The 24,566-nt window shown below is 37.0% G+C and overlaps 1 protein-coding gene and 1 long non-coding RNA gene across 2 annotated transcripts in view; one reads left to right on the top strand and one right to left on the bottom strand.

Moving 5' to 3' along the window:
- The first annotated feature begins 1,932 nt into the window (after positions 1–1,932).
- Psma8 (proteasome 20S subunit alpha 8) overlaps positions 1,933–24,566 on the top strand; it is a 23,718-nt gene continuing 1,084 nt past the window's right edge. The window contains exons 1-6 of the mRNA XM_090353589.1: positions 1,933–2,139; positions 8,092–8,218; positions 11,104–11,228; positions 14,955–15,077; positions 22,738–22,857; positions 23,059–23,121. Coding sequence (XP_090209715.1) covers positions 2,038–2,139; positions 8,092–8,218; positions 11,104–11,228; positions 14,955–15,077; positions 22,738–22,857; positions 23,059–23,121 — 660 coding nt within the window. The 5' untranslated portion in view covers positions 1,933–2,037. The remainder of the gene's footprint in view (positions 2,140–8,091; positions 8,219–11,103; positions 11,229–14,954; positions 15,078–22,737; positions 22,858–23,058; positions 23,122–24,566) is intronic.
- The window catches only part of LOC150049817 (uncharacterized), a 20,040-nt gene continuing 13,770 nt past the window's right edge, over positions 18,297–24,566 (bottom strand). Inside the window, exons 2-3 of the long non-coding RNA XR_016538891.1 lie at positions 20,460–20,716; positions 18,297–18,500 (exon numbers count right to left, since the gene is read on the bottom strand). This is a non-coding gene — a long non-coding RNA (uncharacterized LOC150049817). The remainder of the gene's footprint in view (positions 18,501–20,459; positions 20,717–24,566) is intronic.

The raw sequence follows: 24,566 nt of genomic DNA, 5'->3' as shown, positions 1-24,566 counted from the left end.
AAAACACTTCTGTGCCCTCAATTTTAAATTTTCTGGAATGATGAATACAGAGTTGTTGTCAGAAATTAGCTGATTGTCTTCTTGCTGATCCTTGTAGTAATATGCCTGCTTTTTTTTCATTAGATTGCTTTAAGATTTTTCTCATTGTCTTTGGTTTCTCCTTTTTAAGTGCTTTTTAAAAAATTACCTTTAAGTAAATCTGAATTGGCTTATCTACTTGAACGTATGTATGTTCATGCATTACTTTTTGAAAACTACTGGTTCAAGAAGTTACACATATTTTGTAAACTAGGTATATCATACTTCATATTTTTATATCATCTCATTGAGTATTCATCACATTAAAAATTCTAGAGACTTATATTAATCACCATGAGATTCTCAAGTTTTAAAATTTCTAAGCTTTCTGCCTGGATAGAAACTTGAAAGTTCCCATTCTTATCTTTGGAAACAAGTAAAATCTGTTATGATTGTTTTCCTTGAAGTGACAGGCTCACTTTATTCATATTCAAACATGTGCCAAAATATCTGACTCAAAATAATGTTTGCCATTCTTTCATATTCAGAAGTATTTCATGAGAAATGGAGTTGTTTCAGTCAGCAACTCATGTATTTACACATGTATCAGGCACCAGTGGCTCACCCCTACAATCCTAGCTACTTGAGAGACTGAGACTGGGAAGATCAGAATATGAGATAAGCCTAGGCAGAAAAATTTTCAAGACTTCTCCTCAATCTGTAGCCTGGTGCAGTGAAATATGCTGTTATCCAAAAAAAATGTGGGGGAACCTGAAATAAGAAAATTGATCTTGGTTTCAAGCCAGATGTGCAGAAAATTTTCACCAGACTCCATCTCCGCTGAGGGAAGCTGGACAAAGTGGTGTGGGTCTGTGATCCTTGCACTAATTTCTTCAGTTAAAACATCTTAATTTTTATCATAAGCATTAATTTGATGGACTATTTGCTTTCATTAGAGCCATTAGTTCATACAATATTTTGTACACAAGGAAGAAAACTGGGGGAAAAACACTATTATGAAAATTATAATTTCTTGGCTTCAAATAACTAAAGACCCATTCGAGAAACAGAGGGAGGAGGGGGAAGAAAAACTTGAAATTTGAAAGCAAAAGGACCTGGTATGTTCCTATTCTTCTAACAAATCTATACAGAATATCTGAGGTCTATTTGCACAATACAATCTCTGCTATTTGGGATATTAAGGCAAGAGGATTTTAAAGGCTGCCCTGGGAAGTTTTGCAAAACCGGGCCTCAAAATTAAACAACAACAAAATGTTAAAAAGCTGACCCTTTGTGGCCCATGCCTGCCATTCTACATACCCAAGAGACTGAGTTCTGAAGATGGAAGCAAACCCAGGTAGAAAACTCTATGAGACTCTTGAACTCCAAATAAGCTGGATGCAGAACTGTGGCTCCAACGATACAGCCCGGCCTTGAATAAAAAGGCCAGTGTGAGGAAGAGACACTCCCCTAGCCAGCCAGATCGATGGGGACCAACGGGGTAACGAATGATGTAGTCAGATGGCCCTCACATCCACTTGTAAGGGGGTGGAGGCCCTGAGTTCAAGCCCCCCTGTTGGCGCATACTCACAAAAAGGCTCAAGAGTAGAATTCTGGTGAATTTTTTTTTTCAATCTAACCTTTTGAAGGCCTCTTCTCTCATCACTAATCATTCCTGTTATTTTCCTATTAGGGCGTGGCCTGATATCACTCCTTTGGGTAACCCTGAGATGGAAAACTGCCATCCAGGCCAGGGCAGAAAGAGTGGAGGCACACAGTCACCCCCCAGGAGCACACCCACCAGGCACAGGCATGGCGAGGCTTGGATGGGCAGAAGGGCGGGGCGACTTCCGGTTATGAGGGAGCACTTCCGGGATGCTGAGCGCTTCTGGGAGACCCAAGCCCTTAGACCGCTCATGACCGCTTCCGGGAGTTAGCACGTGGCGGGCGAAGGCGCCAGAACACGGGCTTGAGCAGATTGGAGGCTGGGCTGAGCGAGCCTCTTCAGAGTCCTGTGCCATGGCCTCTCGCTACGACAGGGCCATCACTGTCTTCTCTCCTGACGGACACCTTTTCCAAGTGGAGTATGCCCAGGAAGCAGTGAAGAAAGGCTCCACTGCGGTGAGACACCCCCACCCCCATCACACCGTCCGTCCCCCAGGGCCCGGGCGGGCCTCCCCATCCATCCCAGCCCAGGAACACAGGGGCCAGGACCGGACAGGAGCCTGCCCCTTCCCCCTCCCTTGTGAAAACCATCCAGTCTTTTGATGGACTGAAATGTTGCTTCTGAGATTTGGGTAAAATTTGGCGCATGGCACTGTGTTCACATCGCCACCGTCGCTTTGTTTGGAAAAAAGGCAATAGGTACAAAGCGGAGCAAAGGAGCAAGAGTGGAGGGAACCTTGATTCTAGAAGATATGTAAATCTTGTGTCTGAAAAATCCAGAAGACATACCCAACACAGCCCACGTCAACGTGCATCGCCCATTGCCTCGGGGGATTCACAAAACCATCCCTATGAAAGTGCTTTCATGTTGGAAACCGTTGTGTAATAACAAGTGTAAATACTAAGAAATAAAAATGAGCCAAACCTGCTCCAGAAATATCAAGTAAATTAATATAGTATTAAGACTTTTTATATAAGGCAATAGTTAAATAGTTCAAATATATGTTGTAAGTAATTCCCTAGTCTTAGAAGCTCAGAACTCTTTTGCTGCTTCCTTTTGGTTCTGAAGTAGTTCTGGAAGTTTCTTGAGAGATTATACTTTATACTTATACATTTACATTACTGAAAAACGTGCGCACTCATGGTAGCTAGGATAGTACTTTTAATACTACTGCCAAATTCTAGCTACTTGGAATACTCAATGATTTATAAAAATTTTAAAGGACCGCCATGATTAAAGATCTTTTTCCCCGACTTCCAAGACCTAGCCTAAAACCTCAGCATGATCTGATTTAAAATCACGAAAACAACAACCAGAAACCCCCTCAAATTTCATGAATACGTTTGCTATGTTTTGGAAATTTAAGCAGTAGCTTATGAAAATATCCAGAGCATTTATAACTCTACAAGTGTCTTTACATATCAACTTCATAATGGAAGGAAATAATTCACTTTCATTATAAACTGATCAAGTGATTAACTTAGCAACCATAAACTGTCAAAAATTAATTACAAACAAAAACTATTTTAAAGTATTTTTCTATTTAATTAGGCCCACCAGCTTATTTCTTATTTACTAAGTAATTGTTTTAGAATTGTAAATTTAGGAAAAGTCTGATGTAGCTTAAACCAAAAGGGTACCATTTTGATAAAAAGCAAAAAAAGTTATATAATCCCCAGAATGGTGTGTACCATATGGTTAGAAAATAATGTCTAAGTTTTAGAGCCTAAAATAAAGGGAGAAATGGGAGAAGACTTGAGTGTAATAAGACACCACATTGGCTCATTTAAAATGTTTTAAGAATGTTATAGAACTGATTGATAGTTCCTTTGTAATGAGCTGTAAAAGGGTAAGGATATAAAAATTCCTATAGTGGGCATTTATAAAGATGCATTGGAAGAATGAGACTTTGAAGACTCTGAAATTACAATTTGCATCTTCTTACAAGTTATTCATTGAGTTTCCTTAAGGGTGCTATGACCTTTTAAGTAGGGTAAAGTTTATGCTGCACTTATTTGTTAAAATAGGTTATAAAATACTGTATCCAAAAAGAACAGTTAATATGATGAGTCAGAAGCCAATTTTGACCAGTGTACACATATGATATTATTTAGTAATGTAAAAAAAGTCTTTGTGGGCCACAATTATATGGGCATAGATTCTACTTCTTTGGTTTTTCTGACAGTGTAAAGTGGTGCCTGATGGCTGTTTTCTTTTTACTTTAGGCTCTGTCTCTATTAATGCAAAATGTATTTAAATAACATTTGGGGAACGTAATACCTTTCATGTTAGGAGAAAACATGAATCTCAGTATTCTCATGAAAAAGATAAGATTTATTATTATTCCTCACTCTGTCCTTTATCTGACCTCAAACTTAATGGCTCCATAATATTTCCTCCTTTATCAAATTTTAGTTCCCAGGTCTGGTCTTTGAAGCGTTCCATAATCCTCATCCACTTTAACTGTCCATGTAGGGAACATACTTTACCCTTTCATGATGGTTTGCTGGTTGGTGTGTTTTTGTGGTGTGGGGAACTGAATTTACAGTTTGGTTCATGCTAGGGCTACACTCTGTTACTAAACATACTCCAGCATTTGCCTATTTTTAGATAACTGCTATATATTTTTCTCTGTCATAATGTCTGAACCATGTCACAATGGATCCTTTTTCTGACTCTGCCAAGCAGAATCATGGAACTCTGAGTTCAGTCCCCTGAATTCAGTCCCCAGTGACACCAGCTAAAAAACCAGGGTTGGGGGAATGTTAAGTATATCTTAGACAAAGGTTGAGGAAAGACAAATATAAAAGACTACTATGTTCTATGAACTATTTGGGATGCTGAAATAAAAATAGGAGTAAAGCTAGATACAGTCATCAACATTGCATTAGTTTGTGTTATCTGATTCCAATTCCTTCCTTCCCCAGCTTTCCAATGTAATATTTTGCAGGGGGTATTGAGAAGGAGTGAGCATTTCACAAAGGGTTTTGTGTACATTAGGGAAACAGTCTATTAGTGAAGTACATTCCTGGCTTTGGGATATTTTTTTCATTGGAATCTTCATTGATATATATAGAACGTCACATACAGCTGCAAGGAATAATTCACAGTAATCCCTGTATACCCTCCCATTTTTTTCATATATATATATATATATATATTTGTGTGTGTGTGTGTGTGTGTGTGTGTGTGTGTGTGTGTGTGTGTGTGCCAGTCCTGGGCTTGAGCTCAGGGCCTGAGTGCTGTCCTTGGACTTTCTCAAGGCTAGAGCTCTACCACTTGAACCTCAGCACCACTTCTGGCTTTTTTCTATGTATGTGGTACCAAGGAATCGAACCTGGGTCTTCATGCATGCTACAAAAGCACTCTACCACTAGGCCAAACTCCTGGCCTTTTTTTCATATATTTTTATTGTAATTAATAGAAGGATTACATTATATTTGCCAGATAGAAGGTACATTACTTCACATACATTGATACCCTTTCTCATGTCTTGGTCCCCATTTCCCTCCCCCCACTCCCACATCTTATCTTGTTTTCCCCCCTTCCCTATCCAATTTCAAATAACCAAATACACATATATCCAATATATCAGATAACAAAGTGAGATACTGTAACAATATGATATAACCAAGGGACAGCAAAAGAGATGAGAGATAACTAGTACATTAAGGACAACAATCATTCATTCTGTGGCTTTTGTTTCAATATCCAAGAGGTCCTTTCAATTACCTTCATACTATATGGTCTTATGTATCAAGATTTTGCTCTATTGCAAATCTCTGCTAGGAGAGCCCAAGGTTTCTACTGATTATGACAAATGAGGGAAACCATTGAGCCTAAGTTCCTTTGAGTCTGGCTTACTTCACTTAATATGATTTTTTCTAAGTCTTTCCATTTCCTAACAAATGGGGCGATGTCATTTGTTCTGACAGCAGCATAGAATTCCATTGTGTACAAATACCACATCTTGTTGATCCACTCAACAAGTGAGGGGCATCTAGGTTGGTTCCATATCTTTGCTATGGTAAACAGTGCTGCAATGAACATCATTGTGCTAGTGGATATAGTCTGTCCTTGTTTCTGCATGGTTGGGTACATGCCAAGTAGTGGAATTGCTGGGTCATAGGGGAGCTCTATGTTTAGCCTTTTGAGGCACTGCCATACTGCTTTCCATAGTGGTTGAACGAGTTTGCACTCCCACCAACAGTGTAGTAGTGATCCCTCCTTGCCACATCCCCTCCAGCATCTGTTATTATTCGTTTTCCTGATCCTGGCCATTCTAACTGGAGTGAGGTGGAATCTTAGTGTTGTTTTGATTTGCATTTCTTTTATGACCAGAGATGTTGAGTATTTCTTCATGTGTCTATAGGCCATTTTTGTTTCTTCTTCAGAGAAGACTCTCTTTAAGACTTTGGCCCATTTTTTAATGGGATGGTTGTTACTTTGGAGATTAGTTTTGGAGTGATTCAATTTTTTGAGTTGTTGATATATTTTAGATATGAGGCCTTTGTCCGTTGTATGGTTGGTGAAGATCTTCTCCCACTCTGTAGGCTTCCTAATTAATTTACTAGCTATGTCTTTTGCCATACAGAAGCTCTGAGTTTAATGCAGTCCCACTTATCCAGCCTTTCTCTGATTTGTTGTGATTCTTGGTCCTTATTAAGAAAGTTTCAACCTGTGCCAAGGAGGTCTAGTGTATCTCCTATTCCTTCTTGTAAAGTTTTCAGTGTGTCAGCTTTTACCTCCAGGTCTTTAATCCATTTGGAATTAATTCTAGTGCAAGGTGACAAAGAAGGATCCAACTTTAGTTTTCTGCAGGTACTTAACCAGTTCTGCCAGCACAACTTGTTGAAGAGGCTGTCTTTCTTTCATTCTATTTTTTTGGCTCCCTTGTCAAAGATTAGGTGGCCATAGGTCTGTGGGTTAATATCTGGGTCCTCAGTTCTATTCCATTGGTCTTCAGGCCTGTTCTTGTGCCAGTACCAAGCTGTTTTGATAATTATAGCTCTGTAATAGAGTCTAAAGTTTGGTATTGAAATTCATCCTGGGCTGTTCTTTCTGCTAAGAAGTGTTTTTGCTATACGGGGTCTTTTATTATTCCATATGAAATTTTGGATTGCCTCTTCTATTTCTTTAAAAGAATGACATTGGGATATTGATGGGTATTGTGTTGAATTTGTAGATAGCCCTTGGCAAGATTGTCATTTTCACAATATTGATTTTTCCAATACAGGAGCATAGGAGGTTTTTCCATTTCCTCAGTTCTGGTTTAATTTCCTTTTTCAGGGTTTTAAAGTTTTCATCAAAAAGGTCCTTTACATTCTTAGTTAAGCTAATTACTAGGTACTTTATTTTCTTTGAAGCTATTGCGAAAGGAGTTGCTTTCTTGATTGTTGCCTTGTTCCTCTCACTGTTGGCGTAGAGGAAGGCAGTTGATTTTTGAGGGTTAATTTTATATCCTGCTACCCTTCCAAAGTTTTGAATCAGCTCAAGGAACTTGGGAGTAGAATCTATAAGATTCTTTAAATACAGAATCATGTCATCTGCAAAGAGGGATAGTTTTACTTCCTCTTTCCCTACTTGGATCCCCTTTATGCTTGCTTCTTGCCTTATTGCACTGGCTAGGAATTCTAAAGAGCAGTGGAGAGGAGTGGGCATCCTTGTCTAGTTCCTGATTTTAGAGGGAGTGGCTTTAGCTTTTTGCCATTAAGTATAATACTAGCTGTAGGTTTGTCATACACAGCCTTTATTATATTGAGGAATGTTCTTCTTAAAGGACTCACCCTGTCATACTAAATACTATGCCTCCAATGTAGGAAGCTTTCATCTTTTTCTTGGCTGCTTTTGGCCTCTGTTTATTCTGACTTCTGTAACTAAATATTATATTTAGTTGTTTATAAACAACAGAAATTGATTACATACAGTACATCAGGCTTAGAAATTTAAGATCAAAGCCAAGTTGGCCTTAGTTTCTTCTTTTATATTGTAGTAGTAGAGATTGAACACAGTGTAATACATGTTAGGCACATATTCTACGAATCATCTATACTTTAGACCACTTAGATTTTTTTTTTATTATTACCATTACGAGCCACTCTATTAGCAGTTTGTATGGATGAGCAATATCTTCTTTCACTTCAGTTAAAATTGTACTAATTGTTTTAATAATGCCTTTGAGGCAAAGTTGAAATCAGGACACTTGTTTCTTTGTTGGTAGTATTTTATACCTTTTTGGTCTTTGTTTTGAGATTAGAGAATGGGCTTCCAGAAAGCAATTGTTTTTCCAGAACTGTATTTCTTTTTTTAATTTTTTATTAAAGGTTTAACAACAGTCTCTTTAAGTCATATACCATAATAACTTGTCAGTTTTAAATTTAAAATTAATTTTCTATTTGACTTGACAGGTTGGAATTCGAGGCACCAATATAGTTGTCCTTGGAGTAGAAAAAAAATCTGTTGCTAAGCTTCAAGATGAAAGAACTGTGAGGAAGATTTGTGCCCTTGATGACCATGTTTGCATGGCTTTTGCAGGTACTTATGGCCTTCCAGTAACAGTGCATAGTATTTTACTCTGGTTTGGTAACACAGTGGTCCCTAATATTAATGAACATTTTTGACATGTTTGTACAACATATTTAGTTATATTCTGCTTTACTAACAACAGACAGTACAACTTATTTTTTTTTAAAAAATTACAACTCTATTAGCTGGATTAAATATCTGAAAATGAGCCTTGATGAGATTCTCTGAGCCATGATTATTCCTTGTTATTAAATCCCCAGAGTAGCTCAGTCTTAAACAGTAAGCTCTATTTCAAGAGGTATATCTCATGTAACTCTCCACTATAAGAGAAGTTAAGAATGTCTTCCTTCTCTGATGCTACCCTGTGATGTAGAAGTCATTGTTTCAAAAAGCTTCTGCTGTAGTTTTAGAGCTTGGGAGAAGTGTAGGCTTGTCCTAAACCTATGTCTACTGCTCTGTCACCATGGCTACCTAGCTTATCTTGTGGGGGAGGTTCAGCCTCATATCCTGTACTGGAACTGGATTATGAACAACAGACTGTTTCTAGATTAAGTCAATCTCTTGACATTTCCTTCTCTTAGGTAATCTTTAAAGAGAAGAAAATTGATTCCTCTTTATTTGCTGTCTGATTAAATTTATATGTTACCTATAAGTATTAAAGTATAGCGGTGTATTCAGACATCTTCACTATTGACTAACAGTAAATTTAAGATCTAAAGATTGTCCCAGGTGCATAGAAACAGGAGTTCGAATGAATCAGTGATTGCAAAAGACTAATGGCTACATGAGCAATGGGAGGTTTCTAAGTCTTGATCAGTGAATTGGTCTTGGAAGTTTAATATTCTTTTTGGCAATACTGGCATTTGAACTCAGGGTTTCATGTTTATCAAGCAGGCATAATTCAGTCAATATTAAGAAGTCAAAGAAAGAAATATAATGGCCATAAAAGAAACCTTTATTTTAAAGAAGAGTAGAAGCTCTATAGTTTTATGTTACCATGTGTCTAATTTGTAGAAAGACCTTTCCTGCAGGTGATGCTGAAAAATTAAATGAGTATATTAGAATTCTGAAAAAGTTTCTTTGATTCTTTTGACATTTTCTTCCTTTTTATGAGTTTTAAACATAACCCATGTAATCATGTTAACTTCTATCAGATAAATATAATAAGCTCACATATTTATTAATTATACAGTTAGTATCATAAGCATGTATTGACAAACTGCCATGCAAAAGTAATCTAGTGAAATTCAGGTAAGAATAAATAAAATGTTAAATTCTGAAATGCAAATATACACTTAGTATTGAATAAAAGCAACTTTGTTACCTGTTTTTTTTTTTTAAAAAAGAAGAAACCTTTAATACAAAATGTGTAACCATTGTGTCAGTTAACATCTTTCATTTTTTGGTAGAGCTGAGGATGGAACTCAGAGCCTTGCACTTACTAGGCAAGTTCTGTCCCACTGAATTAAATCTCGAACCCAAAGGAACATTTTCATTAAAAAAAAAAATCCAGCTTCCTATTTGCATTTTGACTATCAATCTTAGTAATTAGTTTCTTTAAAAACCTAAGCAAAAATATATCAAGTTAAATAGGCTCAATGGTTTCCCTCATTTGTCATAATCAGTAGAAACTTTGGGCTCTCCTAGCAGAGATTTACAATAGAACAAAACCTAGATACATAAGGCCATATAGTATGATGCTAAATGAAAGGACCTCTAGGATATAGAAACAAAAGCCATATAATGAGTGATTGTTGTCCTTAATGCACTATGTTATCTCTCATCTCTTTTGCTGTCCCTTGGTTATCTCATATTGTTACAGTATTTTACCTTGTTATCTGATATATTGTATATATGCTTATTTGGTTATTTGAAATCGGATAGAGAAGGGGGGGAGACAAGATGAGGGACGGGTTGAAAGGAGGGAAATGGAGACCATGACATGAGAAAGGGTATCAATGTTTGTGAAGTAATGCACCTTCTATCTGGTGAATATAATGTAACCCTTCTTTTAATTACAATAAAAAACATGTGGAAAAAAAAGACAGTCATGTGAAAGTCAAAATATGTGAAATTCTTTTTAAGTTTTAAATCCAGCTAATAATATTTAAGAACTATACATGCATTAAATTAATAATTATTTCTTAGGAGAATTTACTTCAATAAATACAAATATGCAAATAGATGTATGTGTACATTTATATACATTAGGATATAATGCTTAATGAATATATATATATGTATTTTTTTACCAGTTGTGGGGAGTGTACTCAGGGCCTGAGCACTGTCCTTGGGCTTTCTCAAGGCCAGAATTCTACCACCTGAGCCACAGCATCTTTTCCAGCTTTTTTCTATGTATGTAGTACTGAGGAATCGAACCCAGGTCTTCGTGAATGCTAGGCAAGCACTCTTCCCACTAGGTCAAATTCTCAGCCTAATGAATATATTTTGATTGATAAAATAAATTGATTATTTAAAACTACTGATAAATAATAAGAAATAAATAATAAAATAAAAAATATATCAAGTTAAATCTCTAAAATGAAATTAATATGTAACTGGTACTTTTTTCTATTATATCCCTTCATAAATGACACTGATGAAAAGGAAAAGGATTTTCTTTTTTTTCTGGTCCTAGGGCTTGAACTCAGGGCTTGGGCATGGTCCTTAGGCTTTCTCAACTTTTCTCAAGGCCAGCGCTTTACCACTTGAGCCATTTCTAGCTAAACCTAAGACTTTCATGCATGCTAGGCATGCACTGTAGTGGTAGGCCATACTCCTGGCCCCAAAAGGATGTTTTAAGAAAGATTTGATGTGGTTAAAAGTCCTTTGATACAGAAAACTGTAATAATACAGAAAGATACAATTTTGTGAAGTTTTAATTATTTTTACAGGACTGACTGCTGATGCAAGAGTAGTAATTAACAGAGCCCGGGTGGAGTGCCAGAGCTATAAGCTAACAGTTGAAGACCCAGTCACTGTAGAATATATAACTCGTTTTATAGCAACTTTAAAGCAGGTAAGCTAACCTTCCAACAGATGTCTTCGTTTGTTTTCTTTTCTGTCTTGGCAATATTCACTCATATAAATCTATTAAATGACTTATTCTCACAATTAAGTCAAAGGCTTATTACTCAGGTAGAATGGATTACTTCTAACATGGGACTTGAACTCTGCCTAGGTGCTGTCCCTGAGCTTTCAGCTTACCCCTGGGCCTGGGCGTTGTCCCTGAGCTCAAGACTACTGCCCTGTCCTTTGAGTCACAGTCCCACTCCCCTGTTTTCTAGAGGTTAATTGGAGATAAGAGTCTTAGGTGCTTTTGTGCTGGACTGACTTTGAACCTTGATCCTCAGATCTCAGCCTTCTGAGTAATTAGGATTACAGGCATGAGCCACTATACCCAACTCTAGCAGATTTTCTGGCAAACTTGTTATCATGTGTTTATATAGATATATTTTACAAAATCTTTTAATATTCTGAAGTTTTTATTGTAATTAATAGAAGGGTTACAGTTATATTTGCCTGATAGAAGGGGCATTACTTCACAAACATTGAAACCCCTTCTCCTGTTTTTGTTCCCATATCCCTCCCCCAGCCCCTCCCTTCATCTTGTTTTCCTCCCCTTCTCTTTCCTATTTCAAATAAAAAAATAAACTTATATACAGTATACCAGATAACAAGGTAAGATACTGTAACAATATGAGACAAGGTACAACAAAAGAGATGAGAAATATTACATTAAGAACAACAATCACACATTATAATGGGTTTTGAAACTTGAGCTCTGGGCCTAGGTGTTGTCCCTGAGCTCTTCAGCTCAAGGCTACCACCCTACCCTTGAGCCACTGTGCCACTTCCGGTTTTCTGGTGATTAATTGGAAACTAGAGGCTCATGGAGTTTATAGTGCCTGGGCTGGTTTTGAACCTCATCCTCAGATCTCAGCCTCCCTGAGTACTAGGATTAGAGGTGTGAGCCACCTCACCCTGCTAATAGTGAAGTTTTGTTTTGTTGTTGGTTTTTGGGGGGGAGATCATGGGACTTGAACCCAGTCTGGGCCTGTCCCTAAGCTCTTCAGCTCAAGGCTACCACCCTACCCTTGAGCCAAGCCACATTTCCCTTTTCTAGTGATTGGGAGATAAGAGTCTCAAAGTTTTTTGTGCCTGAACTGGCTTTGAACCTTGATCCCCAGATCTCAGCCTCCTTGAGTAGCTAGGATTACAGGCATGAGCCACCATGCCCAGCCACCATGCATGCCTGCAGGCTTTTATACTGAAGTTTTAAATGATAGACTTAGGACAAAGTTTCCCCCTTTGTACTTTTTAAACTCGTTTAAGCTGTGAAAGAAAATCTCATATTTTCATATGACCTTTTTATTCTATTTGCTTTGATTTTACCAGTTGTTACAAAGGTATCCACCAAAAAGCATAGAAGAATTTCTAGAATTACCCAGGCTAAGAACAGTACATTTACTGTTACAGTGAAATTGCTCCTGGAGAGACTTGGAGATCTGGGACACAAAATAGATACCTCATGTATGTCTTTTGTACTTCATTTTACCCCATGCATATATTAATTTTTCATTGAAAAAAGAATAATAAGTAAAAAGGGAACGTTTTCCCCTAAGATATATTTGCATGGCATCAATCCTAGGTGTGAAATGGAAACATTAGGAACTACAGAGAAATTAAGATAAAAACCTGTTTTTATTTCTTTTTTCAAACCAGTACTAAATATTGAATTCCAGGGACTGGGCACTGTCCCTAAGTTGTTTTTGCTCAAGTCTAACACTCTTGAGCCACAGCTCTACTTCTAGCTTTTTGCTAATTAATAGGGATAAGGCTGTTACAGCCTTTTTGGCTGGGGCTAGCTTCAAACCTTGATCGTTAGATCTCAGCCTCCTGAGTAGCTAGGGTTATAGGTGTGAGCCACGGGCACACAGCATAGCCCTTATTTATTTATTTGTTTGTTTGTTTGTTTGTTTATGTTGGTTTTGGAGCTTGAACTGTGGGTCTGGTCCCTGAGCTCTTCAGCCCAAGGCTAGCACTCTACCATTTGAGCCACAGTACCACTTCTGGTTTTCTGGAAGTTAATTGGAGGTAAAGAGTTTCACGGACTTTTTGTATCTGAGCTGGCTTTGAACCACGATCCTGTGATCTTAGCCTCCTAAGTAGTTAGGATTACATGCATGAACCACCTGGGTAGTCCTTATTTTTAATAAGGTTATTTATATATGTCTCATTTGCATTCAAATGGCCTATAAAAATTTATATAATATAGCAAAACTGAAAAGGTCCTATACATTTGAGGCCCAGAGAAAATCTACTATAAAGTTAATTGAAGTCACAGAATTGATACAAAGTTAACATACAACCACAATCAGACAACTGTAGAAAGTGGCCTACATATTTAGTCCTCAACTTTCTGCCAGTACTGCTCATGTATGACTTTAGGTGCACTATTTTTCATGGGAATTCCACTCTTTGTAGCCAGCACAAGTCCAAGAAGTCCTCATCACTAATGTAATAAAAAATACAATTGGTTTCAAGCACTGCATTGTCTTGGAGAAGAATCATTTTTTTTCTTCAAGAGAAACAAAAAGTCCTTTTACATGTGGTTGAAAGAACTGTTTCATTTGGATTTTTAAGTACAGATAACCTAGCAGAGAGTGAACAAAACATTTGATAATAATTGTATCAAGTAGGAATACTTGATAATAATAGTAACAATTAGTGTCCCTCAAGGTAGACCAAGGATGTGCCTCCAAAGCACCGCTTATTGAAATCAGCGTTACTTCGAGCCAAAATGATGTGGCATAAACCCCCAATCTTATACTCCATTAAAGAGACTTCAGTGTAGTAGTTATGATGCCAACATTTACACAAAGCAACTAAACACATCTTTTAAGGCAACATAGAAGCAAACCTGTGATTTTATTTTCCTAATTATGTACATTAATTTCTTTTAAGTATTGTTATGAGTTGAAATTGGTCCAGAAATGCCGGAGCCAGCCGGCAGCAAGGCAGGATACCTGATTGAGGGGGTGAGGATGAGAAGAGAAAAGAAAAGACAAGACAAGACAAGTAATAGATGGGGTCGGGAGGGCTACAGCACAAGACTACAGTCTAAGGCCGTAGTAGGCTTAAGACCGCAGTTCCCATTTATTTCCTATTCCGGTCTTATATAGTCTCTACAAAATAAGAACCTGTCAGGTGTTACATTGATAATCAAGCCTCAACAGAAAGTGATAAAGCAATAACACATTCGTACCCAATAGTAATCAAGTCTCAGCAGAAGGTGATTCACAATCTCAAGGACATAGCTCAAAGCAAGGCGTCATACATGCCAGCTCATTTCTTTGTGTGGTTATCTTACTCAGTGATGCAGATACATGGGCCAGCCTGATCCTGCACTTGCCTCTCAACACAGAAAGAAATGTAAAACTGTGTAAAATAAAGTTTAGAGTAGAACAAGAATCAAACTCTGCAGGCAGAGGCAGGTGGCCTGTCTAAGTGAAGTAAGTATGGAGATACTACCTGAGAAAGGAACTCTAAAAGCAAAAAGAGATTGGAGGCATGGTTTTTGTGATAGAGCACTTGTCTAGTAAAATAATGATCCTGAATTCAATTCCTAGTACAGCAAAAAGGAAAAAAATTACATAGATTTTGTCAGTAATGCTTTCTTATATATTGTAAGTATTGTTTGGTAAGAAATAGTGTTATCCTAAAAATAAATTTTATTTTGCAGAAATACACCCAGAGCAATGGAAGAAGACCTTTTGGTATTTCTGCCTTAATTGTGGGTTTTGATGATGATGGCATCCCAAGACTGTATCAGACAGATCCCTCTGGTACCTATCATGCTTGGAAAGTGAGTAATGAATTTATTAGGTTTTAAGAACTTGAATAAATATGGGAGCTGGGAGAATGGCCTAGTGGTAGAGTGCATGAAACCCTAGGTTTAATTCCTCCATACCATATACACAGAAAAAGCCAGGAATGGTGCTGTGGCTCAAGAGGTAGAGTGCTAGTGTTGAGGAAAGCCCAAGGACAGGGCTTAGTCCCTGTGTTCAAGCCCCAGGACTGGGACAAATAAATAGCCTCTTGCTTAAACTTAAGAAAAAAACTTGAATAAATAGGTGCATTATAAATATTGTTTCCAGGGGTGATGACAAAATGATGTACACAAACTTTATAGGTATAGTCACTTAGCTAGTCAAAAAATAATGATAGGAATAATGAAAAACCTATTAATCTTTGATTATTTTCCTTACTTTGAAAAAGATATGACAAATTTAAATGTTTATAAATGGCCAAGTAAGATAAATACAATACAGTTCCTCAGTACATTTTCCCACGTTAACATGTTAGTATCCTGTCTTAAAATGCTTGCTTTAACTAAAAGTAGTATTTGCTTTTAATTAAGAATTTGGGAAGGCATCAATCGCTTATTCCTGTAATTCTAGCTATGAAGAGGCTGAGATCAGAGGCTGAAGGCTGAGATCTGAGGATCAGGGTTCAAACCCAGCCTGGGAAGGAAAGTCCACGAGACGTGTGTGTGTGTGTGTGTGTGTGTGTGTGTGTGTGTGTGTGCTGGTTCTGGAATGTAAACTTAGTGCCTAGACACTGTAGCACTTTACCACTTAAGCTTGAGTTCTACTTTAGACTTTTTTTTGAATGTAGTTGATTGGAGAAAAGACTCTCACAGACTTGCCTGCCTGGGCAGGCTTCAAACTGTGGTCTTCAGTCATCCATCTGAGTAGTGATGGCTACAGTTGTGGGCCACCATCACACAGCTTTCTATCTCCAATTAACCACACATTACACACATCATACACACACAACATACACACACACACACACACACACACACACACACACACACACACTCTGGAAGTGGAACTGTGCCTCAAGTATTAGAGCACCAGCCTTGAGTGAAAAAGCCTAGGTCCTAAGCACAAGTCCCAGTACCAGCACACACACACACAATTTGATAACCATTTAAATCCCACCCTGAAATATATAATATGCTCTCTATTTTAGTAGAGTCAGATCCCCCAAAACTCTGTTATGTATGTTAGCATATAGCCACAATTCACAAAAGATTCCTGTATTCTGGAGTAGTTTATTTTCTTGATGAGCTATTATTTTGGGATTTATACCTATCCATTCATTTTGTTTAAAGATACCCACAAATCCAATAGAAAAGTCTAGGGACCAGAATTGAATTTTCATATTTTCTTCTATAAAAGAATAGACTATGTTATGGAATTTACTAGAGGGGATTTTTGAGTTTATTAAATGTCTTTAAGTACGTAGTTTCATTTTATGAAAGTTAAATATAAAATATAAACATCTAAAAAAAACAGGGCCTGAAGTATGGTATACAAAGGGGTAGGTTTATATAATATAATACTTTTGAACAATTAAAGGTCAATGGATCCCAGGTTGCTGAAACTTGTCTTATCTGAAGGGGGTGGGATTAAGAGGAAGAGGAGAGATGAAAAGAGGAAGACATGGCGACAAGTCATACTCAATGCACATATGTGAAAATGGAACTAGGAAACAAGACTGGTAGGAATAGGATATGTGTGGTTGAGGAAGAAGGATAGAAAGGGTTACACTGTTCAAGATGCATTGTATGCAGAAAAAAAGGCTGAATTGAAACCCCTTTGTACAACTATTTGAATGTAATTTAAATCAGTGCCCAATTTACTATGATTAAAATTCAGATAAATCAATAGGAAAATATTGCCATTTTCTTTATGCCTATATTAAATATTTTTGTTTGAACAGACCATAATTGTAACTTTTTTGATATTTTATTGTAATTAATAAAAAGGTTACATGATATTTGCCAGATAGAAGGTACATTAATTCACATACATTGATACCCTTTCACATCAAGACATGTAACATGGTTTTTATAATAGTATTAGCCTTATAACTGATACAGTTTTTAGGTTTGATTTTTTTCTTTTTCCTTTTTGGTGCTGGTCCTATGGCTTGAACTCAGAATGTAGGCACTGCTCCTGAGCTTCTGTGCTCAAGGCTAGCACTCTATCACTTAAGTCATAACTTTACTTCCAACTGTTTTGGTACTTCAGTGGAAATATGAGTCTCACACACTTTCCTAACTAGGCTGGCTTCAACTCTTACCCCTCAGATCTCAACCTCTTAAGTAGCTATGACTACAGGCTACAGCATCCTTCTCTGATGGTTTTATAATAGTTAAATAGATCAGTAAAACCATAGATTATAATTTTCAACAAATATCAGTGATACATTTTTAATCTCTAGATAATCTAATTTGTAATGAAAAGGCATAGATTTATATGATGTAAATATATATTTTCCTGTCAACAACGAATCTTTTACATGTACTCTATTTTTTGAAACTTCCAAATCAATAACCTAATGAAAGAAAGCTTGAAATATTTTGAAGCCTGCCATCTTCTGTCTGCATTTGTTATTACATTATCACTCTTCATTTCAGTGTCGTAATACAACATAACAAAATTTCCATGTTAACATAATTTTTAAATTTTTAATCTGATTTCTTTCTAGAGATATCCAGAGAAGTAGTTTATGTTGTCACAGTCACTTTTAAGAAACTTGTAGATTTTTTAACTGTTGAAAATGTTGGTGATGATCTCAGTCAGTCTGATCCATGGCTGTGCTGTGGTGATCTCAGGCGACATGTAGAATGGGGAGAGTGTGAAGAACCTGTGTGCATGCACACACAGGTATGCCATCCACACCACAGTTATTTTATATGTGTTACATACTGTGCATTCCTATGACATTTTAGATGAAGGAAGTACAATGGAATATTAAATATACATATTAAAAATATAAAAAACTGTTTGCATACTTAGTAACAGCTTTGAGGCTGAAATGATTTTATTTTAGGTTCACAACCCTAGTGAATACTAATTACTAGGAGCTATCAGTAATAAAAACTTGATTCTTTCTACTGCATCATGCTACCTTTCATAAGCAGAATGATTCTCTGTTCCTACTACACAAATTCTCATATTCATTCTTAGAAGATAGAATGAAATCTTCTGATTTGATTTTACTTCTGATTTCTGTTTTAGTGTTATTAATATCTTCAGTATGAGATTCAGTGGTTCATTGTTTGATTGTTTCTGTGTTTCATTAATTTTGGTTTTGTCCTGACTTACTGTAGCAGATATTCTGACTTGGTATTCTAACTCACTGGACATTGGGATATAGCTATAGCACTAGTGTGGCAACATTCTGCAGTGGGGAGTTGCAGTTTAACAAGATACTGCAAGAGAAAATAGGAAATTGTTAGTAGAAATCTGAGGTGTAACCACATGATGTGTTGTAGAAATGAGAACTAGCTGATACCATCACTTTAGTTTGTTGGAGTTTGTTACCTAACACATGATAAAAATAAACGTATTCATCACCTGACTTGACATAACTCTAAGCCCTTCTGTATATCCCTTTATAATAATTTTTTTAAAATTGTCCCTAACATGAAAAAACTTAGGGATCAAATGTAGGGCTTTACACATACTAGATAAGAGTTCTGCCATTGAGCCCCCACAACTCTTATTTCTGAAAATCCTCGCCATTGATAGTAATGCTGAATTATATATAGCTCTCCATTGATTTTTCACTTTATAGAGGAGTGCTAACAGAGATCTCCCCAAAATCCTTTGACTTCTAGTACTTCCTTCCTGATCCCATTGTCTTGTAGTTACTTTGTTTCCATTGATAATCAGAACAAATCAGACTATCATCTTTGTTGATTCAATCACAGGAGGAGTACAAACTAGATAAGCAGCAGTCGAATTTTCTAATCAGTAAAATTATCATGCCCTCTACTAGAAATATGTCCCCTTGCATACCCCCACACACACTTGGAGAACTAGAACATCCTCTAAATTGGCTGAGCCAAACGGTGTCAAGATGTAAAAATCTTACAAGTAGGTCTTTGGAATACTAATGAGATTCATGTATTCTTTGATCTCCAAATACGTGGTCTCAGAATAAATTAATTACTGGTGCTATAACCAGTATAAGGTAATACCTGATTTAAATCAGGAGCACTGAACCAAGGAAATGTTTAAAGGACCCAGCATTGTCTATGAAAGAGAAGAACCCAGAAAGCAGAATCTTAGATCCCATATGCGAAAAGGATTTAAAGAAGGAATAATAATGTGAGGAGTCACATAAGAAGAAAATTATGAAATGTCTAGTTGATAGAACTCAAGTCTTTGGTGACCTTGACAAGAACCACTTGGGTAGAATGATGTGATAAAAATCTGACTGAAAGGAATTTAAGGGAGAAAAGGAGAAAAGATGGAGAATCTTTCATTCATTAAGTAAAAACTATCTAGAAAGAAGACATTTAAACTGGGTACCAGTGGCTCATTCCTGTAATCCTAGCTACTCAGGAGGCTAAGATCTGAGGACAGCAGTTTTGAAACCAGTCCTGGCAGAAAAGTCCCCATGAAACTTATCTCCAATTAACCACTCAAAAACTGGAAGGAGCGCTTTGACTCAAGGTGAGAGAGTACTAGCCTTAAACACAGACAGCTCTGTGTTCAAGGCCCTGAGTTCAAATCCCACAACTGCCAAGAAAAAGTATTTACAGGACCCCATACATTATTGGCCACAGAAAGGAAAAGATGCCTTTTTAATAGAAGAGCTTTGGTGGATACCACTATTGCCTTCCAATTTTTATCACCTGTGACGGATAACCTGATATTGTGTAATTCCTGATGGGATGCTGTGGGAAGACATAACATCCCTTTTGTAGTATTTACGCCATGGGAAGACAGCACTTTAGTACATCTTCAGCCATATTCACAATTACACACACTAGCTATAGGTTTAAATACAAAAATAATTAGAGGTAGGGGATGATAAAGTATTCATAAACAGTCCTAGTCATAGATGTATTACTGTATTCCAGTACTTACAGGTATTATCAGAGAGGTGACCTGACAGTCCACTGTCTCAGCATTGGTCAAATGGGGCCTTGTTATAATAAGAGTCCACCTGCTAGTAGTCCTGTCTCCTGTCCTTTCCCTAATTACAGAATGACTGTAAGGGGTAATGCTCAGAAAAAAAGCATATAAATATAGAATGAAGTCTGTGCTGACCAGCTTTTATTCTGCTGTTAGTTAATTTATGGACACAAGTAGGAAATCATTGCTTTTCAGCAAAAGCAGCTTTTATACACTTATTGTAACCTCACGATCTGAATACTCACTTCAATATCGGCAGCATTCTTGGCTTCTTTCCTGGAGAATTAAGTCTGGTCGTCGTATTTCTTCTCAAGAACATTCCAGGGACATCGGAAGCTTTCATGGTAATCCTATGTTGAGGCTGGTATCTTCAATCTGGGTTGTATTTTCAGAGCTTTTGTGCCTCAGCTGGAACGCATGAACTTCAGACCAATATGATTCATGATAAGGGGAAGGATACCTCCAAGACTGTTCTTCACAGCAGTAAAACTATTAAATTTACCTGGGGTAGCAGGAAACAAATACATGAAACAGAAGACTGATAGAAAGAAGATGATCAAGATGAGTAGAACGAAAAGTAAATCTAACCTTCTAGGGATGTTGTTCTGAGGTGACCCTCAGAAGGTGAAGGAATTGGCTACCAATTCCCAAGTAATCATCCTACTTCCAAAGTCACCCTGCCAGATCCACTAGCAAGCTTGGCCACATAAGAGATTTTAATCTCTGTCATTGTAGCAAAACTCAGGGACAGATCAGATCTAGAACAGATCATTACCACAGTCTTAAGAATATGATCAAGGAGAGACATAAGAAAGATGCCACAGAGTTTGAGTTAAATTTGGGTTTGTGTCAGATATTATAGATATAAAGAAATCTTGAGCTGCTGACGTTTTTCAGTCAGGAACTTAGTATGCCTCTTGAGGCAAAGGAATGAGGATCATGAGTTTTAGACCAGCCTGAACTACATAATTAGATTATGTTTCAAAAAAAGTTAGAGGTTTAGATTGTCTATAGAGTGTAAGGCCTTATGTTTGATTATAACAAGGTCCCACCTGACCCAAAAATAATAATTTGATCAAAAAACTAATGATACTGTAAGGTTGTAATAGACATAGATGTAGTTGCCTCTAAGTTCTAGGCTACATGTCCTGAATCAAGCCTGTATATTACAACTGAGGAACAAGATGATCTATACAAGTTCTTCATCAAGGACTCCCCAGTATTGTCGATAAAAGACCACTTTGAATAAGGTGACCGGGAAGTTGGATAAACATTTATAGTTAGTACAGTAATTCAGGTGGGAGGGAGGCAATGCCAGAATAATCCACACAAAACTTATTGTCAAGGCTGTTGGCAAGAAATCATGCAAGTCTCCTGCTCAAAGTGAACCACCTTGGCTTTGTGACTGTCTCTTAAGACCTGTAAGCTGGTGCATTCCAGTGATTAGGACATGTCTGCATTACTTATGTGAGGTCATAAGTTCAGGCCCCAATGCTGGCACAAGAGAGACAGAGACAGAGATTTGATAATATCTGGAGATACGTTTGGCTGTTATACTAGGGTAGAGTTGCTACTAGCCCCTAATCAGTAAGGTCTGAAAATTACTTACAATTCATAGAACATCTCATGACAAAAACTAACAGTATTGAGTTTAAAGAACTCCAAGCCCCATTTCTTCATACAAAAGTTAGTATTCGTGATAGTAACTTAATCATTTTCTTGATGGTTAAATGATAATCCACTTAGGGAAGGAATATGGATCAAGTAGTATAGTACTTGTCTAGCAAGTTCTGAGTTCAAACCCAACTACCACTAATAAGGAAATCCAGTTAAAACAATATAATGCCTGACACATAAGTGTTGGATTAACATAAGTCATCCTCATGATCCTCATCATTATCACCAGCTGTAATGACCTGGTTATTTGGTCTTAATTTAAAGAACACATTGTCTGCTACCAATGTCCTTGCAAACACAGAGTCCATTTGCATCTTTCTTTCATCTGTGATAGAAAATTCCAACTTTGGATGAAAATTTCAAAGAACTAAGAAAATAGGAAATAGAAGTCCTTCTTGCTCAAAGTCAGTGAAGAACTAATAAATGACTTGAAGTTCTATTTTCTCATAGGAGTTCTTTCATGTAAATAGTTTTCTTTTTCATGTTGACATTGATGCTTTTTGTTTGTTGTTCATTTTTTGAGACAGGGTCTCCTTGGCCTTAGCCTCAGACTCACTTTATAGCCCAAATTGGCCTAGAACTAACATACTCTATCCAACTTTTTCTGTCTTCTTTAGCTACAAAGGACCTGGTAGCCATTAAACTACTCAGAAACATTATTACAATTTATGAATTATGAAAAACTCTAAATGTGTTTCTAAACTGTTTACTAAATTTTTACATAACTTTTTACATTGTATTTCTATTAAAGAATATTGGAATAAACTCTAAAGTCATAAATTTACTTAGAAGACATAATTTGTTCATATTGCAATGATACTAATAATTACATTTTTCTTTTTCAAGGCAAATGCAATAGGGCGAAGTGCTAAAACAGTTAGAGAATTTCTAGAAAAAAATTACACAGAAGATGCCATAGCAAATGATGGTGAAGCCATCAAGCTAGCAATAAGAGCTTTGCTAGAAGTAAGTAATCTAATAAAGTACTCAGATAGTCACATGTTTTTCTGATACATTTTATTAAACACAAAATGTGCTGATATGCATGTGTCTGTGTGTCTATGCTTTGTGGTGCCAGGGACTCACATATACTAGATATACATTCTATCACTTTGCTACATCTCAAACCAGTTAAGATGGTTCTGATATGTACTTTTTCTTCATTAGGTTGTCCAGTCTGGTGGAAAAAATATTGAACTTGCTATAATAAGAAGAAATCAACCACTGAAGGTAAGTCATTAACCAAAGAGGGAAAAAAATCAGTAATATATTTTGACAAAAGTTGAAGTACTGTTGATATCTGTGAGTCTTCATTATAAGCAAAAAGCATCCATTTGCACCCAAGAGTTCCATTTTGTTTTGGTAGGCTAATATTCACTAATTTGTATGTGGTTTGGAAGTTGTTACCAGCCTCCATCTGTTTGTGAAGATGTGGTTTGAGTCTGAGATCTCTGCATAGGCCTCTCAGTTTAGTTCCTGTGAATAGGAACATCTACACGTTCAGTCCTCTGTGAGGTGTGAGTAACATATTCTGTATGGAATTGCTTATACCATCCAGAGAGCAGTTACTTTTTCTGAATTTTTTTATATCTCTGAACTCAGCATATTCTTACCAGTGTCAATAAGCTGTCATTTTAAATATATTTATTGGCTTTCTATGGTTCTATATGATATTATTTTTAATTATGTCCCCCACTTTCTTACTATCTGCTGTTGCTTCCTCCTCAAACCCATCACCCCATCCTCATCCCAGGGAATAAACCCAGAGCTTTGCACATGTTAAGCAGTGCTCTACTATTGAGTTATATCCCCAGCTTATGTCTGCTGGCTTTCATCTGTTTTCTTGAGGGTTTTTTTTTTGGGGGGGGGGTCATGGGGCTTGAACTCAGCCTGGATGCTGTCCCTGAGCTCTTCAGCTCAAGGCTACCACCCTACACTTTCCATTTTCTAGAGGTTAATTGGGGATAAGAGTCGCAGGTCCTATTGTGCCTGGGCTGGCTTTGAACCTTGATCCTCAGATCTAAGCCTCCTGAGTAGCTAGGATTACAGGGCATGAGCCACTGCACCCTCTTTCTCTAGTTTTCACTTGAAAATACTTTCAACTTCTTGCAGTGAATGGATCAAGGAAACACTATATTTCATTATAAGCTTTTTAGTGTCATCTGTTTTATTTAAATATAATTGTGTACATACAGCACAAAGTAGAGAGCTGTTAGCAGGATGTATCTGGTTACCTACTTAATTTCGACACCTTCATATACTGGTGCCTGGATGTGAGGGCTCATGCCTATAATCCCAGCAATCAGGAGGTCAGAGCAGGAATCTGAAACCAGTCTAGGTTATATTCAGGACCCTGTCTCAAATACAAAGAAGCATATGCTCCAAATATAATTTTAAGGCTTCTTGGATTCTTGCCCAGGTAATGCCACACCATTTTATTCAGAATTTAACATAATGACCTAATTATTTGACTAACTATGGAATATTTAATAGCAAGCAAGACTTATATGTTATCCTATCTTATTTTCAGAGCACTTGATCTCCCAGTAAATGTTTCATGTTAATTTTCCTTCATAACATATTTTGATAACAGCTTTTACATATATTACTGACAAAGACAGATTCTCTGAAACAGGGTAGTACAATGCACAGAATTCTGGCATTCAAACAGCAGT

Source organism: Megascapheus bottae, chromosome 19 (genome assembly GCF_031878675.1).
Source record: "Megascapheus bottae isolate mThoBot1 chromosome 19, mThoBot2.hap1, whole genome shotgun sequence".
Classification (NCBI taxonomy): Eukaryota; Metazoa; Chordata; class Mammalia; order Rodentia; family Geomyidae; genus Megascapheus; species Megascapheus bottae.
This window is presented reverse-complemented; position numbering and strand designations above follow the sequence as displayed.